Source organism: Perissodus microlepis, chromosome 14 (assembly GCF_051167445.1).
Source record: "Perissodus microlepis isolate ML-2025 ecotype Zambia chromosome 14, ASM5116744v1, whole genome shotgun sequence".
Lineage (NCBI taxonomy): Eukaryota > Metazoa > Chordata > Actinopteri > Cichliformes > Cichlidae > Perissodus > Perissodus microlepis.
In genome coordinates, this window is record NC_140474.1 from 1,056,078 (window position 1) to 1,074,844 (window position 18,767).

Below are 18,767 nucleotides of genomic sequence, written 5' to 3' on the forward strand. Positions count from 1 at the left end.
GAATAACCTGACGGAGGCGGGGAGTTCAGTGGATGGAAACAAAGAGCCGAGCATCTGCACCGTTTCTATTTTATGAACTATTTCACCTCATTTAAGTGATCTGTGTTTAATGTTTTGGCTCCTCAAACAGGAACCTCCCAACGTCTGCGATGAAGAAAGTGTATTTGATGTGATAATCACTTATATGGAGCCTTTAGGTCAGGGGTGGGCAACTCCAGGCCTCGAGGGTCGGTGTCCTGCAGGTTTTAGATCTCACCCTGGGTCAGCACACCTGAATCACATGATTAGTTCGTTACCAGGCCTCTGGAGAACTTCAGGACATGTTGAGGAGGTCCTTTAACCATTTGAATCAGCTGTGATGGATCAAGGATGCATCTAAAACCTGCAGGACACCGGCCCTCGAGGCCTGGAGTTGCCCACCCCTGCTTTAGGTGGTCCTACCAACCGCCTCTAACAAGGATCCAAAAATCTGTCACGTGATCCAGAACTTTAACCTCCAACAGCCCTTTGAACACAAATGTGACGACCCCCCCTCCCTGTGGACAATGTCCACAGACAGGAGCTCGCTGCAGCTGCAGGCTCAGGGCTGGAACAATCACTCACTCACTTTTGTGGCAGGTGTGTCGAGCCGCCCCCCGCAGGCCTTACAGGTGTGTTCAGGTGGAGGAGACGGCTGGCTGGTGAAGGCCGAGTTGGTGTAGGACTGATGACGTCTGTCGCTTCGAGTGGGCTGATCCGCATTGGCTGTGTCCATACAGAGCCAGTTACAGCAGGACGCAAACATGGCTGACACACACACGCACACACACAGAAAGACACAGGTTTATGGAGTTAAAAACACGTTCCTCTGAGTCCTTCACAATAAAAGCCTTTAATTTAAACCAGTTTGGCTTCATTTGCTCTTTTCGGCTCGATTATATGAACATTTTCCTTCTTCAGTGGGACACAAACAGCGGTGTGGTGTGTATGCAAACACACAACGATCCTGACTAAGGATCAGTAGCTTGTTGCAGGTCTGTGTCACAGAGCAGCTCCGACTTTTCCAGGTTTTCTCTTTTTCTCTGTTCGCTGGACGGACAAAACGGAAAACTGCAGAGCACGCATCACGATGGCGTTATCAAACTTCCCTGTTAAAACACTCTGGCTCTGAGCATGCTCACATGAGAGCAGTGATAAAGCGCCACTACTCACATCACATACAGTGTTAGCGGGACGGAGATCAATAAAGATGATAAATGATGATCCTGCTTCAGTGCGAGTGAAATAAAGTGTGACGCGTGGAAGACAAAAATGATTGACCAGACTGAGCTCGTACCGAAACATACGTGGCCGCTCGTACACCTCTTCAACACAAGTATCTGATCAGCCAATCACACGACAGGAGCTCCGTGCATTTAGACACATGGATCAGAGTGTTTCAGAAACTGATGATGTGCTGGGATTTTCCCACACAGCCATCTCTGAGTTTACCGAGAATGTGAGAAAAGGTCCCGTGAGAGGCCGCTCTCTGGGAGACAATGACTCGCTGATGTGCGCACAATAGACAGTCTGCTTCAAGCTGAGAGCGAGGCAACAGGAACTCAAATGACCAACCCCAGTATGCTGACCCGCAAACTGAAGCTGCTAAACGACAATAGAAGATGGAAAAATGCTGCCTAGCCTGAAGCTCAATTTCTGCTGCCCCAGTCTAACAGCATGAAAGCGTGGATCCTGCCTATATCAGGCTGATGGCGGCGTGACGGCGAGGGCGAGCTTTGAATCCCACAGCCCACCTGAACCTCGCCGGCTCCAGTCCAGTTTGTGCTCAGCATCAGTTACCATGGTGATCCAATAGGTATTAAGACAGTCCTGTGACTGTAAGTTCAACACAGCTCACCAACTCAATGATCTCTCTCTGTATTCTCAGCATGTAATAACAGCTTTTATTGAATGCTAACTTCAGATTAGATGCTTACTGCTCAGGCATTTCTACTATATCATGTGAAATATTTGATTTTTAAAGTTTCACGTGGCAAAGAAGAACTAAAATGAAAGTAAACACTTTAAACAGTAACAACTGAACTGAAACCACAAAGTCACCTCTGGAAACAAAAAGAAAAATTAAAAATTCACGTAAATTGTAAACAGTCGTTTTTATAAAGCAGCTGAACCTGTCAGTGCTGCCCTCATCAACCCTCCACAGCTTTCGTGACCTTATCTTTAATTATCACTGATTATTTCAACAATTTCCCCATTTGCCAGACTCCATAAGAAAAACTGATGTTTCTTTCGCTTAGCGCTCGATAATAAGGTTGTATACAAACTAAAAACTGCTCGCTGTTCTTATTCTCATTAACTCTGCTTGACGTTTCACAGAACTGGATTCTTACTTTATAAACATGACTCATATTTGTCCCCATAACAAACAGCTTTAATCTAGCTTTATCCAAAGACACGTGACCACATTTTACTGGAACTACTGATATTAAAGTCTGAGTTCAGTATTTTACGCTACAGGTTTGTTGTTGTCGTGAAATAAACACTGTAAATGGCCAAAACAACTTCGTTTTGTACACAGGTGACAGTTAGCCGAATTCCGTGAGAAAAATGGACGTTTGTGTCGCGTTTGTCGCCGACTTTTAAAAAAACCACTATGGAAAAACTGTTGAAATATTCCCGCTAATGTTCTGATGAATTCGGCTTTATGTTTCATAAAGTTTCGAGATTCGTATTTAATAAATCATCAACACGGCACACAACTTGGCTCCGACTAAACTTCATCGGTATTCAAGCTGGCGTGTCATTTAAATGAGCATTGTTTAATTATAACTGTGAGCCGAATGAGAAAACGTCTCCATATAAGTGGCGTGAAGTCCGAATTACTTTGTTCAGAGATGATTATACACTTACCGGTAAGTCACAGGACTTTAAATCCGACGGTTTGTTAACGTAATCCGGCGTGTTAAGTCCGGGAAGTACCCTCTGCTGCTAGGAGGCTAAAAACTATGCTAACGCTAGGCTGGTTAGAGAAGTTTGAAAAGAGCAAAGACTCAAAGAAACTCAGAGCAGGACAGAAGACAGTAGCTCGGACACTTAGACCGGGTTAACTGTCTCACTTTACGGGTTAACTGACAAATAGCCGGGTCGGTTACCGACGTAATGAGGCGTCTTACCTGTTGATGACAGGGTTGCTAGAGCTAGCAGATAGCTAACTCCCAGACAAGTTGATGGTAGTTAAGAAACACTAAGCAGCAGTTGCTAGTTAGTTAAACAACATGACGACGACCTGAAGGAGGAAGTGAAGGAATAACAGGAGCACAGAGACACTGCGAGGGCTGAGACAACAACACAGCCAACCAGGAAGACTTCGGCCACACACACACACACACACACAGTCAGATAACACACACATAAACACACTGACTCAGATAACACACACACACACACACACCGGAGGACGCCAGCATTTGTACTTAAGTGAATTACAACTTTGACTTATTTAAAATAGCAGAAAACGTTTTTGAACTTTTATTTTTTCGAGAACTTTATTTAAGTGTAACCTGATCGATTACCCTCAGGCTTGGATGAATACCTGTGCTAACAGGCCCCGCCCACAGGTGGCGCTCAGTTTGACTGGATTACTGAGTTTAGAGGAAATAATTCCAAATGCGTTTAGGATGGTGTGAGTGTCATAAAATACACACATCTACCACAATAAGGAGTAGATGTCAAACTGAATGGACATTAGACACACAGGTGAATGAAACCTGGAGAAACTCATTTAAAGCACACCTGTATTTTCTCAGCCCCGCCCCTTTACCCCACAACAGCAAAATACATGTTACGGGTCAGAACTGAACCACCTGTTTAATGAGTGATGGAGTTTATTCTGCCTGGTTACAGATACATACATCATGGATGAGAAAGCGTGCTCCCCTTCTTTTTACCTGCACGTTTAACTTCTTGATTCAAACGGGTTTTTCCTTACCACTGTTGCCAAGTGCTTACTCAAGTCGTGAGATTGTTGGGGATTCTCTGTACTGTTGTAGTCTTTACCTTATAATATGAAGGGCCCAGAGGCAACTGTAGCTGTGCTTTGGTGCTACATGCATACATAAATTAAATTGAGCTGAAGGCTGTTTCTCAGCAGCCTGCTGCTGGGTTTGGGAGAGAACCGGTTATTAATGTAGTGGAAGCTGAAGAGACTTCTGTAGAAAGCCTGACTGATCAGAACCTGTGGACCAACATCGGTGAGTTCCTTGCAGTAGCCCCTCACTGATGTCAGCGGTTCCAATATTGGTCCCGGTCTTCAATCTGGCGGACATGAACAGAAATAGCGCTGCTGGCTCAGCGAGGCCCGAGCTCCCGGAACAAACCCTTTACTCTCAGAGCCAACCTGCCACTTCATGCTGACGTCCAGTTATAGTACCGAGACCTTCTGGCTTTCTAAGCCTGTCCAGCGAGTTCAGTTTGTCCCAGGTGACCAGACTGTAAATGAAACAGCTGAAGTCAGGATACCTTTAGAAATGAGTGAAACTGCTTTAGATGTTGAACAAACTTTCTAAGAGCCCTCCCACATCCACATAGACCCTCAGCAAGGTCCTGCAGCATCTCTGGAACCACCTCCAGCAGGTGTGTGATGATGTCACCTCTGAGCAACGACTGAAGGAGGAGGAGCTCCAACCAGGCGCTGGAGAGGTGTACCTGATGAAGTTGTAAACTGTGGTCATGTTTAACATTAACGCCGGTCACCGCAGCAGGAGCTGCTCGTCGGAGCGACACAGACATACAGAGGCAGAACAGAACGAGCTTTATTCTTTATTCTTCTTTCATTTGGAAGAAAAATAAAAATGTAATGAGGAATCAATGCCCCGCCTCCCCCACCTTGAAATTAAACACATTCGGGTTGGTATGAGGACAAAGATGAAGACAGTTTTATTGCCATAAACTCAAGGAAAGGAAAGTTCTAACAGTTGTTTATTCAGAAACGTTTCTGCATTTTACCTCCAAGAAAAACAAAAAAAACACACATGATGTCAAAGCGACGCAGACCCACACCTGAAAGCTTTCACCTGGGCCGGGTTTACAGCCAGTTTCCTGTCGGGCCACAGAGAAACACACAGAAGTTACAGGTTCCAGACCAAAGCCCCATCTTTATTGTACACAATCAACTTTACAACAATTTATCGGTGGACGCTGGCGTCTGACCCACACTGAAACCACCAAACAGCACAAAAAAAAAAGAAGAAAAAAAAAAAAAAAGCTTTCGGTTTCTTCTGTTCTGTCGGCAATGCGGCGTGCTAGCGCCACCGTCTGGTTGGGATCTGTGGTGGCGGCTTTAAATGACTCAGTGCTGTAATCAAAGACAGATGGAAGGAGAAAAAAAGAAGGAAGAGATGAAAAAGGGGAGCAAAGGAAGGGAAAAATAAAAGTTAAGAAAAACACTTTGAACTTATTTTGTCCTCCCTGATTTTTATGAATGAAAATCGTCTCCCTGGATTCGAGGGACCGTTTAGAGTCCAGAACATTTTCACTGCTTTAGCTGCCGTCAGTGATTCAACCTCGCTCAGTGCAAGTACGACAGCGCAGTCAAAGCTCTGACATCATCTTTTACAAAGTACAGAGACTAACTGAGCTTCTCACAGATTTTGGAGGGTGGTGGTCCTGAACAGGAAACTTCAGAGCACATCGGGCCGCCTGACGACATTAAAGCAGTAACAGTTCTGCACATATCCGGTCGTTAAGTGATGACGTGACGAATCCTACTTCCGGGCCTAAAGTAGTCTGTGTTTAATATGGCTTTTGTGTTGTTAACATGTTTAATGTTTTGTATTTTCTTCTATTTAATCTCAAAAAGCTCCTAAAACAGCCAGTGATCACTGCTGACCTCCCTCGGCTTTTATTACCGCTAATCATTTATTTAAGCTCAGTTTTTAAACCCTTAGGATGTAACTACAGCCCAGCCCATGCAGCAGTATATGAATGACTAACCTCGTATTGTGGATGGATTATCTCAGTTGTTCTCCTGGCTGAAGTTTGGTCCTTTTACAGCATCCTGCCATGCGATTACATTTGTTCCTGACCACCGAGAACACTCACGTTAACTTTTATCCAGTGGAAAAAAAGTTAGCTTGTTTATATTATGCTAACATAGCTGTGTCGCTAGCGGTCACGTAGCACATCATTATATACCAGCTAGCCAAACTTCAGTAACCCTACAAACGTCACTGCTGTTTAGTTTTCTGTCTTCATTTATGTTGGAAGTGATAACAGAGCTGTACGTTTGAATTTGTTTCCAAAACCCCGCAGTCAGGACATGCTATATTGTATTTAGATAGAAGCTAGCGAGCTAACTTCCTGCTAACTTCTAACTCCGTTAAATGTCATAAATTCCGTTTTCATGGATGCCTGGATGTTAAACTCAATTGTTACACCTGGTAGAGCAGAACGCTGATCATTTTATTAAAGATGAAAGAATTTAGACAGTTTTTCAACTCTCAGTAATGCCATAGTGATCGTTTGATATATGGAGCTGCAGCGGAGTTTAGGCCCAGACACGGCTAGTGACGTCAGACTTAACGACCGGATAGTTTATGAAGTTCGAGAATACGCCTACACATTTAGTCTCAGTGAGCCTGTAAAAACCTGTGAACCAAACAAACGGAGACAGAATCAATAGAGACCGGGCTCAATGTCTTCACTTATTTCTGCTGTCGTTGCTGTTGGTGGTCAAACTTCTCTTACAACATTTCCTTAACATTTTCACCAACATTAAATAAAAGCTGGTAGATTTTTTTTCCTACAAAAATATGAAGCAGTTCCTGAGAGAACAGTTCATAATCATTCAACTCATAATAAGGCGAACGGTGACTCAGAGCTAATGTTTCAGGAAAAGTTAAAAATCTAAAAAAAAAAGAAAAAAAAAATATATAGATACAATTAAATTAAAAAATATATATAAAAGTTTTCAGTGTGGATCAACAGACCAATCAGAAAAGATTCCCTTCTGTGTGTTCAGTGTGGGAGGCATTGTTAAAGCTGATTGGACAGGACACTGCCACATCGCTGCAAACCCGACAGAACACAGCCAATCAGAGGAGCCTTTTCAAACTGTGCTGCATTCAGGGTCTGTTCTTCCACAGTCATAAATCAGGAAAACTAGTAGGATTTAATGATTCCCGAGGAGCTGTCTCCTGCACCTGAATGCACCGTTTTTTGATTTTTCATGTAAAATTCTGCAGACAGTGAATGCAGCACCTGTCTGTGCTAGCAGAGCATCATGGGAACAGAAGTCTAAAGCTTTTTAGCAGTTTACTTATTTCATCAAGTGGGTCTGCTGTGGACACCTGAGTGGGCGGAGCTCGCTGAGAGCCAGGCATTAAACCCCACCCACCCAGGACGACAAGCTGCTGTAACGCTAACCAAATCAACAAAAGACACCAAAGATTAAAACAACAAAACAACTAAAGTGGGGGACATTTTCAACCAATCAGAGTGAGGGGGCAGGGCTGTAGTTCAACAACTATAAAATACAAAAAAGAAACACTAAAAGACTTTACAGGTTTAACCTCCGAGCATCTTTCTGTTGGAGTAAATGTGGGCAACCGTTGACCCAGAAGAGGATGGGGCGGGGCTACAGGACAAAGCAGGTGTGACATCACAGAAAGCGGAGGTGGCGGTGAGGGGGCGGGGCAGAGAAACCCAAAGACGGAACATGCATTGACGAGCTGCTCGCCGTGTTGTGTTTACAGGTTTATTACTGATCAGAGTGTCAGAGTGCGATTCGTCTTTATTCCCACTAAGAATAAATATTCTGCTCAAACTGAACTCAAACAGGAAGAAGAAGAAGAAGAGGAGGAGGGCAGCGTCCGCTCGCTCGCTCGCTAACTGGCCGTCTGTCAGGAAGGACTAACTGTGGCGTCTAAATCACCCCGTTTGGCGTTTCTTGGTTAAAGTTCGCTCTCGCCCCCCTAACCTCCCTCTCCCCCCGCCCCCCTCCCTCCCTACGGCCGTGCGGCCTTCAGTCTCTTATGGTTTTTCTTTTGATATCACCTCCTCTCGCGGCTTCGCTCCGCCAAAGATGGCGGAGTTGGGGTTGGCGACCTGGTTGAGCGGCTCAGAGACGGTCCGAGGCTTCAGCTGCAGCCGAGGCCGCTGTGCACGCTCCTCTGCAACAGACACATAACAACAGACAGTCAGTGCACGCCGGGGGAACTTCCTGTTTTTAAATCAACAGACACTTTACTTCCAGTCAGGAAAAATCTAAACTGGGGGCTTTTTTCCAGAGAAGCATTTCTATAACAAGCAGGAAACACTCTTCTTTCTAACCCCTGTGTGGGACACCAGGAGGAAGCAAAGCAGGCCACCAGGGGGAGCCTCTAGAAACACAGGTATGTGCACATGCTGTGCTGATGTCACGCTGCTGTGTTCTCAGCTCAGTGTGTCAGGTGTATGCCTCACTGGCTAATTGGATGATCATCCGCTCAGGATTCTGATACTGCGATGACCCCTCCTACTCTCTCTGCTATCCTTCCTCTTCCTGGATTTGTGCGACAGGCGGGCCCTAAGACGTACACACCTGTTAGCACCTGGCTAATTGTTTTCTATGTATTATCTGTGTCACAGTCATTGCTGATACAGCGCTGCCATATTTTACCACACCTAATCCACCTGTGTCAGAGCGTTGCTGAAAAGGTTAAAAAACAAAGCAGGAAGTCATGTCACCTTCAGACGGTTCCCTGAAGTCTGTCGTTCCTCCGCGTGGGGGTCCGTCTCTGTAGCGACCCATCCCTGCACCTCCACCCCTTCTGTCACTAGGGCGACTGCCACCGCCTCGACTCCGCCCCCCCATGTAGTCATCATCTCTAAAACCTGCAGAGAGACAGGTGAGCAGACAGACGCGCACACAGGTGAGTGTTCAGATAGACGGCCACAGGCGCCCTGAAAGAGTCCAGACCTGGAAATGAATATGAGATGGTTGAGGTGAAGGGCATGATGGGGGAAAAACAGGGTGTGTCCAGCAGCTTCAGGAGGCGGAGCCAGACACTAGTTACCACTTCCTGTTTGGTGTGTTAGCCTCTAACGTTAGTCTCCCTTACTGGTCAATCATGCCTCACCACCAGAGCAATAATCAGAATATGGCCTCACATCATATATGTAAACAGAGAGCAGTGCACGTCTGCCGTCTAAACATTACTTTGATTAGTTTTACTGCTTTAAAAAAGTTTGGAGGCCGAGGAAATTTTCCTGCCGTCCCATTGGCTAGAACCCAGCTGGCAGTGCCCTGATTGGCCGCTGGAACGCGATGCTGTCCAACCTGAGCTGCTGAACTCTCTGACCGCACCTCCTCCTGGCTGGTCGTAGAAGTCCTCACGGGAGTCGCGTCCTCCTCCTCCTCTGGGAGCGCCTCGAGAGCCTCCTCGTCCTGCAGAGGACACGGGGCAGTTTAACACTGAGGGGGGAGGGGGGGAGAGGAAAGAAAACAGAGGAGGTGGCAGCACCTCCTGCTGGGAGGGGCTACACTAGAGAGGCGAAGCTTGTTAGTGGTCCATGAGCCAATCGGAGTTAGAGAGAAGCAGCAGCACTCTGAACACTGAAGAAGGTGAAAGGTCAGCAGGAGGAGACGTCAGGTGGCCTCCACCTACCTGCAGGTGACTATGAACAGCAGGGAGGTGAAAGGAAAAGGGGAGGTGTCTGTGGAGGTGAGGATGAAGAAATGAAGCATGAAAGATGAAGAGTCCTCCTCCTCAGAGTCACAGGGCAACATCAAACATGCTTCGTCTGCGTTTCCTTGACGGCTGGACTTAAATCTGAATCAGATTCAACCGGCGCCCGCTTCCAGACAGCGCCTCCAGCACGTGTCAGGACCTCTCCCCTCTTTTCCTAAGCCCTCATCACTTATCCTAATCACCTTTTCTTGGCCTTGATCAAGAAAACATGGTTAGGAACAGGAGCCAGGAGGTCTTCTTGTAAATATCAGGGAGGTCCCAGCACCACGTGACCTCCCTGATACATTACAGTTTGGGGCGTGTCGCGAGCAGACCCCGCCTCCCGTTGGTTAAAATGTTCAACTTTATTCATAAAGCGCCAAATTACAACAGCAGCAGGTCCAAGATGAGAACCGGACAATAAATCAGAGGAAACACCAACAAACACTTGAAGCTTCTACTAACGTCTGCTGGAGCTATCGTTTGGGAACGGGCGCCATCGCGCGGGGATGCCCTGTCCTGCGTCCTTAACTGACCAATCAGCACAGACTAGCAGAACACTGATGATTTATGGGCAACTCAGCTGCAGAAAAATGTTTTGGTAAAGAATTTGGTGAAAACTATTTTAGCCGTCTTTTGCTCCAGGTCACTGAGGAGCACCTCAGAGCTTTCCCGTGTCGAAAAGCACGCCTGATTTTCTCTGGGATCTAACTCCAGCCTGGAAACCTTCCTACCACGTTAGCACTCTTCTTCTCTGCTCGTACCTCTGCCGTCGTCTTTCCTGAAGCCAAAGCCGCCCCCTCCTCGTTCTTGTCTTCGTCCCTCTGCGATGTCCACCCTCAGTGACCTTTCACCTAATAACTGCAGGTCAGAGTTCCTGTCAGAAAAGACAGCAGCGTGGCAGAACCAGAAAACGTCGGGTTTATTAAATCAGATACTCACGGCGCCGTCGTATGTCAAAGCTTCTTTTAGAGATTCCAAATCGTCAAATTCAACATAACAAAAACCTGAAAGAGACGCAAACAGTCAGACAGGAAGTTTCACCCGAGGCAAACTTCATCATCCCCGACACCCACACCCCCTCCGAACCTTTGAACTTGTCTGTCTCTTTGTCTCTGACCAATCGGACGCTGCGGATGTTGAGCTCTTTGAAGATGATGTCGATGTCTCCCTGCACCGTGTTGAACGGCAGGTTTCCCACGTACGCCGTGAACGGAGGCTCTGTCGGCAGCTCCTTCTGCTTCCTGGGGCCTCCGGGACCGCTGCCGCCACGGGGCCTGATGGGAGGGGGGACAGAGGATCGTCAGACAGGGACACAAGTAAAGAGGATTGTGGGATGTAGAGGTCAGACTGGACCAGAGTTAAAGACAACAACTCTCCACACATTAAGCTCACTGGTCTTCCAAACTGGGAGTGCTCGCTTTGGAGTCTAAACAGGAAATGGCGGGGACAGAAAGACCTAAAAGCTGCAATCGGCCCCGTGATGCGTTCCCAATGACTTTATGAGCTCGGTCGCTCGTTCACGGCCGTTTTGTGAAACGGAAGGAGAGCCTGACCAATCAGACGATGCTGTTGGACGATACTGGCTCTCTGTCGATCTTGTTAATGAAAATGATCAATAAATGAAGATTTAAAAAAAAGAGACCGGAGAAACATCCTGAGTGTAAACAAGTAAATAAATTACTACACATAACGAATGTTGGAAATCTGTCTGAAAGGAAAAACCATCAGCTGATATCCAAATACTGTAGTTTGATGAACGATCGGAAATAATCTCACAATCTGCCAGAGCTAAACTTTACATTTTACATGTGTTTTTTTAAACATTTCAAGCTGCTATGCATCAATACAACCCTTATATGTCAAACTTTGATAATATGTCTGTAAAATGTCCACAGTAATTACATACATTATTTAATAAGCGGAATAAGCCAATAAGAAATATCAAAATTGTAAGAAAGAAAAGTTGCACACAATAGTTTCCAACCACAGGAAATGTATTTTGAGTCTTCAGAATTTCATTTTTGAGACTCATTTTTATAAACTGGAGCAAAATGACAAACAAGGCATCAAAATAAACTGTTTCCAGTATTCCAGCTTTGATAGGCTTTGGAGGAGGAAAAAAAACTACAGTTCCTGCAAAAATGACATCACTTCCTGTTTTCACAGCTAAAGGTACACTGAAACCACACAATAGTTGATGCTCACAACGTTATGAGTATGCTCCAACGTAGGAAGTGCAAAGAACAGCTGATCAGATCACAAATCGTGCGTCTGGAGTGGTTTTTGTGATTTCTGCAAACCTGTTAGTGGACGCAAACAGCGGTCTGGGAGATGTTGAATGTGTGATATGTAAGTGCACATCTCTAGTTTTATATCCATCTATAGGAATTATTGCTCTAACTTATCATTATAACGGGTAAATCTGCAGATTTCCACCAACTGAACAACAAAAATAATCAAGGACTCATAATTGGAATTTATGACGCTTTGAGTGGTGTGTTTATGATGCCAGTAAATCTGTGTCCTGTTGTTCTTATCAGGTAAAAAGACGTAAAAATGAGAGAATATTTCCATCTGCTTGACATGCTGCCGTGCACCCGTCAGTGTAGATCTGTGCGTTTCAGAGCAGCTGGTTTAACCCTCTGTAGCTGCTCAAACTTTGAAACAATTATAAACTACAAACCGGATTCAAAACTCTGAGCCACTTGGTTATCGCTCTGCTGTGTGCTGCTCCACCTGCTCCTGGATCACTGATGGAGGTCTGATGAAGCAGAAACACAGCCAGAGGAGCTTCGGCCATGCAGTTTGGGGTTAAAATGTAGGAGCTGAGCAGCGCGTCAGCCTGCTCTACATGAACAAAGTCAGCCAGCTTGGCTCCTGCTCGCTGCTATTTGGAGTTGATTTGCATCCATCGCTGACCGGTTGTTGTTGCTATGATACAAACGCGCAGCTAAAATCAGGTGTTGCATATAAAACATGCTGGCAAAGGAAAAGCACCGGCACTGTTTGAAGTGTTGTGGTTTGATCAAACTGAGGCTTTCTCAGACTGTTTGGCCTGACCATAGATGGACCGCCCACCCCCACAGGCCCACTATCAGCCTCCAGCACTCGTCCTAACACAGCAACTTCAAACTGAGTGCTGCAACACTTTATACTATGCACCCACCACAAAAATCCCTCAACATGAGTGATGACCTGACGACCTTTGGCCAGTAATAAAGCATTTCAGACAGGGTTCCCCTGTGAAGCTGAAACAGACCCTCACTGAGGAGCAGTTTTCTCACAGTGTTTCCACATTCACACGTCAAAAGTGTTACCTCAAACTGCCTGCAGGAGTCGTTTAAACTGAAGCAAAAATTTGTGCTGCTCCCACACACCACCTTTTCTTCTTAAACACAGCAACAGCAGAGAAACTGATGAAGCTTTAAATGACTTGGAGGCTTTGCTACAGGCTGCCAGCAGCAGCATCTCCCTGTAGCAGGAATGCCAGTCACATGCAGAACACCACACCTTCTACTAGCTTTGGCTTTAAAATAAATGGGATATCTGGGAAACTGGGACTCGTTTTCACAGACACAGACTTATTATAAACAACAAATCTATTAATAGATGTTTGGTTCTTATAGATTATGTTGAGCTTCTTTACGAACCAGTAAAAGTCTGACCTACTGACATGGAGCCAGCTGCTAAACTCTTGAAGCAACAGTCTGAAATCAGCCGTCTAGCACCCTCAAACAAAGCTTCATGCAATCACAGTCTGCTCTGCCTCATTTTGGAGCCATCAGGTGATCCCCCAAAAAGAGTTATACATAAAATTTTCACTTATATTGCAAGAAATCCCCACAAACAGAGGTCCAATAACGTTCAGGACAGCGGTGCAGAGTGACTAGAAGAATAATCAAGACAACATCTGGAGCTCTGCTCCCTCCCTGCAGGACTACAGCGCCCCCCCCCTGTTTCAAACACAGACAGGCTTCAACATGTGCCGACATGGACCTCAGTGCTCTGAGAAGATGCTCAAGCAGAAGTTAGCACAGTTTGATTTACCAGACATTACCCTCACCCAGTTTAGTCTGGTTTCTGTTTTATGTATTGTCTTTGCAGGGCTCAGCCACTCAATCAGCCCAGACTCAAACTCTACAGCCCACCCTGCGCCAATGGAAGCATGCAATGAGGGGAATTCCCTCCACTCCTAAAATATAGACTTCAGGCCCCATGTTCAGCCCCAACGTTTATCCCCTCTCATCAGATTGAGCTCCTGACAGAACAACTGATGAAGAAAAGCAGCCCTTTAACTCTTCATCATTCTCTAAACTTTGATTGAAATTTGGTTTGGTGCTCCCGAAGAAACAGAAATAAAGATTAATTGCTGAAACAATTAATCGACCAAAAATTAATCTCAGCAAACTTTCGGCAAAAAAACCCTGTTTTCTGTTAATTCGTTCATAAAGTCTGTGATAAAGGAGAGAACATCAGTCCGATCTTCTCACAGGTGACTCCTGCCTGTGCTGATGTTAAAGCTTTGTGTGCTGCAGACATCCTGAAGCCCCCTCCCTCCAGGAAAAAAAAATCACTTTTTATTAATCGTTTATCAGCAATCAGATAACAACACGCAGTGCCACAGAGCGGAAAACAGCCGCTAACCTGACGGTAAGCGCATCTACCGGCTATAACCGACTCCCACCCTCAGCTCTGACTGCGACGTGGATGGATGTGCAGCAGGGGACACATGATGCAGCCATGCGGGCAGCCTGCAGCTCCGCCACCGCCTCCACCTAAACCTGCTGCGGCCTCCTTCCCCACCGCTCGCCTCCACTGCCTCAAAGCCACACGCGCTGAGTGGGTATCTGTACCGCCAAGCTGCGGGACGATCCACGCCACACTGGAGAGCCTGTTCTTACTGTCTACATCTAGCTAGCCGCTTGCTAACTGTTAGCATGTCAGCTACGAGACCGCGGTGTTTCCCGGCTGATATCTCCGGGATACCCTCACGCCTGCTCGGCCTGTTCAGTAACCGCGGGGCGTGTCAAGCTCCGGGGCCTACACAGCCTGCTCCCCTGACTCGGGGCGGACAGCAGCGGGAAACACGGCGACGGTCCGGTCGAGTTTGCTCTTCGGGGACACGACAAAGCTGCCGTGCACGGCGGAAACTCACCCTCGGCCGCCGCCGAAGCTGCCGTAGGCCCGGTCCCGTTCATCGTAGTTGTCGTAGTCCGCCATTACTGCTGCTTGTGTGTTGGAGGAGGAGGTCCTACACGTCACACACACAGCGGGTTTAGCTGCCCGCAGAGCGCCTGACCGGTAATATCACACACTAACTTCTTTTTTACTAATTATGTTTTTTTTAATTCAGTTTGAAAAGAAATATTTTTAATATAAGTAATGAAAACACAGCACGAACGTGAAAAACACACGAAACTAAATGGAATTGTTAAAATAAATACAAAGTAAACAATAGTAACAGTTGTTAAAATGTCATAATCCTGAAGCCAATAAAAGTTTGGCCCGTTGTTGCCTTTGGATCGCACTAGTGATGGGAATTCCGGCTCTTTTTAGGGAACCGGCTCTTTCGGCTCCCAACCGGCTCTTCAGGTTGTTTTGTTGCTTTAATTAATTTATTATCAACAACAATATAAAATTATGCCCAAAAGGAATTACTAATGTAAAAAAAAAAACATGGTTTTTAATATATGTTTATATATAAATATATATGGTGGCCCCTGGAGACAAAGCACGCGCAAAGTCCAAAGCACGCCCAAAGTCCAAAACACATTTCTAGAGTTAACTGAACTTCCAAAACAGAGCTACCTAGATCACCTAAATTTACCTGTTACTACCACACACCAAATCCGGTCGTTGGTACTTCCTGGCTTGTGTAGCCACTAGGTAACAAAAGCATCCTGGAGCACTTCTGGTGTGTCTTGTACATGATTTGGAGTTTGTACGTGCTTTGTCTCTAGGAGCCACCGTAAATATACTTTTATTCATTCACTCCACATAAAATGTAATAAATAAATCATATAATACAAAAAACAACTATTTTCAACTTTTAACTATTTAAATTTTCAGCTTTTTCCTTTTAAACGAATTTAAAATGAAACAACACAAAACACTGCAAACCACAACACAATTAAATATAAATTAAACTATGAAAACAAAAAGAACATGCATATTCTCTGTCATATGGACCTGCATGAATAAACTTTCTGAATCCTTTATCATCTGCAACTGAAAATAGTTGTGGATGATTACTATACCTTTCTAATGTTGTTGTCCCTGCCTCTCTCTCTCTCTCTCCCTCCCGCTCTGTTCCTGTGCTACTGCCAGTGTAACTACCGCCCCTCCCCCCTCTGCTCAGTGCAAGCACAAGGCTCGCGTGTGGAGTGAAGTGGAAAAAAGTGCGAGAGAGAGGGTGAGAGAAGGAAAACAAACCCCACAGTTCCCAATAAGGAATTGGCTCGCGTTGTTCACTTCAAAGAGTCGGCTCTAAGAGCCGTTTCGTTCACAACCGACACATCACTAGATCACACCACTGACTCCGTTTAAATCATGTGGCCACACCTCACCAGAGCTCCACTATATGTCTGTCCCTCACATGTTAAATGTTCTCAAATGTTAGCCCAGATGCTTTTCTGTCTGAGAAACTGATAAAACACACAAGTTCTTTGAGACCTTTTTTCAAAAGTCTTTCTGTTCATAAGCAATACTGTATTTTTGGAGTAAACATATGAATAAAGCATCTACAGCTGTTGTCAGACGTCTTTTTCCACTCATTGTAATGTCAGAGTAATTTTGGACTTTTAATGATGTATTTGGCCTGTTCTTTTCCCTGGCTGCAATGATTGTACACTATACATCTTTAAATGTATTTTCTCTGTTCCACACACGCGCAAAGTCAAATACTTTAATATTTAAGTATGAGCCCATTGAGCTGAATGACTTCCGACCGGTGGCACTGACGTCACATCTTATGAAGACTCTAGAGCGGCTCTTCCTAAACCTCCTCCGACCACAGGTACAACATGCCCAGGACCCACTACAGTTCGCCTACAAGGCGGGTGTCGGAGTGGAGGATGCCATCCTGTACCTCCTACACAGAGCCCACTCACACCTGGACAAGGGAAAAGGACCCTGTTTCATGACTTTTCATGACAAAAACTAAACAGGATGCAGGTGGACCCCTGCCTGGTTGCTTGGCTCTCCGACTACCTCACTGACAGACCACAGTACCTCAGGCTGAAGGACGTCACTCTCTTCAGCAGCACAGGAGCACCACAGGGAACTGTGCTGTCCCCTCTTCTCTTCACCCTGTACACCTCTGACTTCTGCTACAACTCTGCATTATGCCACATTCAGAAGTTTGCAGACGACATCATGGGGTGTATCTGGGATGATCAGGAAGAGGAGTACAGAAGTCTGGTGAGGAACTTCGTCACATGGAGTCACACAAACCACCTGCAACTCAACACAAAGACCAAGGAGCTGGTTGTGGACTTCGGGAGGTCCAGAGCAGGTCCACTGCCGGTTCAGACGGAGTGGAGGTGGTCAGCACATACAAGTACTTCAGGCTGTGGGTGGACAACAAACTGGACTGGTCATGCAACACACAGCGCCTGTATAGAAAGGCCAAAGCTGACTGTACGTCCTCAGGAGGCTGAGGTCTTTTAACATCTGCAGGAAGCTCCTGAGGATGTTTTACCAGTCAGTGGTTGCTGGAGTACTTTTCTATGCTGTGATGTGCTGGGGGAGCAGCACAACAAAGAAGGTCTCATCCAGGCTGGAGAAACTGATCAGGAAGGCTGGCTCTGTGGTCGGCATGAAGCTGGACACTCTGGTGACAGTGGCAGAGAAAAGGACACTGCTGGACATTATGGACAATGCTGGGCATCCTCTGCACACGGCCATGAACAACCAGAGGAGTCTGTTCAGTGACAGGTTGCTTCTCCCAAAGTCAAGAACCAGCAGACTTAAAAACTCCTTTGTCCCACACGCCATCAGACTGTTTAACTCCTCTCTGGAGGGGAAACAGGGGGACAAGGGAGGGTGGAACAACTAAGCTGTAGTGCCTTTTCACTGTGCAATATTCCCAATATTTTTTTTCTTATATTCGACTGCAATAATCACTGTGCAATAGACTCACTCAAATGTGCAATCCTATTTATCCATATTATATATTCTGTATTTAGCTTCTTTAGGCCAACATTTAGCTTCTGAGATGGCTTTATGGCTTCTTTAGCCCCGACCTCAACCCTGTCGAAAATTTGTGGACGAGTCTGTAACAGAAAACTAATTTAAATTAACCCTGCCATTTCTGCCAAGAAGAGCATTCAAATATCCAGACAGGTGCATGTATATTACGACCCTGTGTGAATGGAAGAAAACACCAAATAAACTTGTTTTTAAAAATGATTAAAGATGCTGTGAAATCATTCCAGCCAGGAAAGAAAACGGGGAGCCGCCCCTCCCTGAGCCTGGTTCTGCCGGAGGTTTCTTCCTGATAAAACTGAGGTTTTGCTCTCCACTGTCGCCAAAGTGCTCAAGGGTGCGTCTGTTTATTGGGGTTTTCTCAAATTACTATTTCTGTATTACTGTAGAGCTTTACCTTACATTATAAAGGGCGTTAGGACAACTGTTGTTGTGTTGTTGGTGCAATATAAATAAAATGGAATTGGATTTTTTTTTGTTGTTGTTGTTGTCCCGTTTGGATCTTTAGCCATCAGAATTGTTGTCTTAAGGCCAAGAAAGACCCCCAACGGATTTACTTTACCAAATGGACCATCCCAGCTGTGCTGTAATGGTCTATTTGATTCACCTTTTATTGTTTATTTTATTTTATTTTCACTTGCTAAATACGGGACAGATTTGACTGGGGAAAGAAAAACAGCGGGGAAGAGGGACGGGGATAAAGGACAAAAAACAACAAAATAAGCAGACAACAAATCCATCCATCAATCACCTGGATCACCTGTTGAGAAAGAAAAAAGAAAACAAGCAGAAGAAAAAGAGCAACATAATAAACAACATCACGATGATCTATGTGAATGTAACAGTAAATACTAAATATTAAACATTATTGTG

At 45.5% G+C, this 18,767-nt stretch overlaps 2 protein-coding genes and 1 long non-coding RNA gene across 7 annotated transcripts in view; 1 reads left to right on the plus strand and 2 right to left on the minus strand.

The window, feature by feature from the left end:
- Positions 1–3,497, minus strand: part of rffl (ring finger and FYVE-like domain containing E3 ubiquitin protein ligase) — a 13,440-nt gene extending 9,943 nt beyond the window's left edge. Inside the window, exons 1-2 of one of the 2 annotated variants that reach the window (XM_084950433.1) lie at positions 3,153–3,497; positions 608–786 (exon numbers count right to left, since the gene is read on the minus strand). In XM_084950433.1, coding sequence (XP_084806559.1) covers positions 608–784 — 177 coding nt within the window. In that variant the 5' untranslated portion in view covers positions 785–786; positions 3,153–3,497. The other variant, XM_084950434.1, reaches the window with a different exon arrangement.
- Positions 3,498–4,781: 1,284 nt separating this feature from the next.
- eif4h (eukaryotic translation initiation factor 4h) lies at positions 4,782–14,956 on the minus strand. 4 transcript variants are annotated; one of them, XM_084950436.1, is made up of 8 exons: positions 14,845–14,956; positions 10,776–10,963; positions 10,629–10,693; positions 10,451–10,547; positions 9,296–9,403; positions 8,704–8,850; positions 8,032–8,147; positions 4,782–5,332 (listed from the first exon to the last, which is right to left on the minus strand). In XM_084950436.1, exons 1-8 carry the CDS (start codon positions 14,907–14,909, stop codon positions 5,327–5,329), a joined length of 792 nt encoding a protein of 263 aa, XP_084806562.1. In that variant the 5' UTR covers positions 14,910–14,956; the 3' UTR covers positions 4,782–5,326. The 4 variants fall into 4 exon arrangements, with proteins under 4 accessions (XP_084806562.1, XP_084806564.1, XP_084806561.1 ...); XM_084950438.1 differs by lacking the exon at positions 4,782–5,332 and having other exon boundaries at positions 8,008–8,147; positions 9,323–9,403; XM_084950435.1 differs by lacking the exon at positions 4,782–5,332 and having other exon boundaries at positions 8,008–8,147.
- Positions 14,900–18,367, plus strand: LOC146372793 (uncharacterized). Its single transcript, XR_014802186.1, has 2 exons — positions 14,900–14,990; positions 16,017–18,367. It is a non-coding gene; the product is annotated as an uncharacterized LOC146372793 (long non-coding RNA).
- The last annotated feature ends 400 nt before the right edge of the window (positions 18,368–18,767 follow it).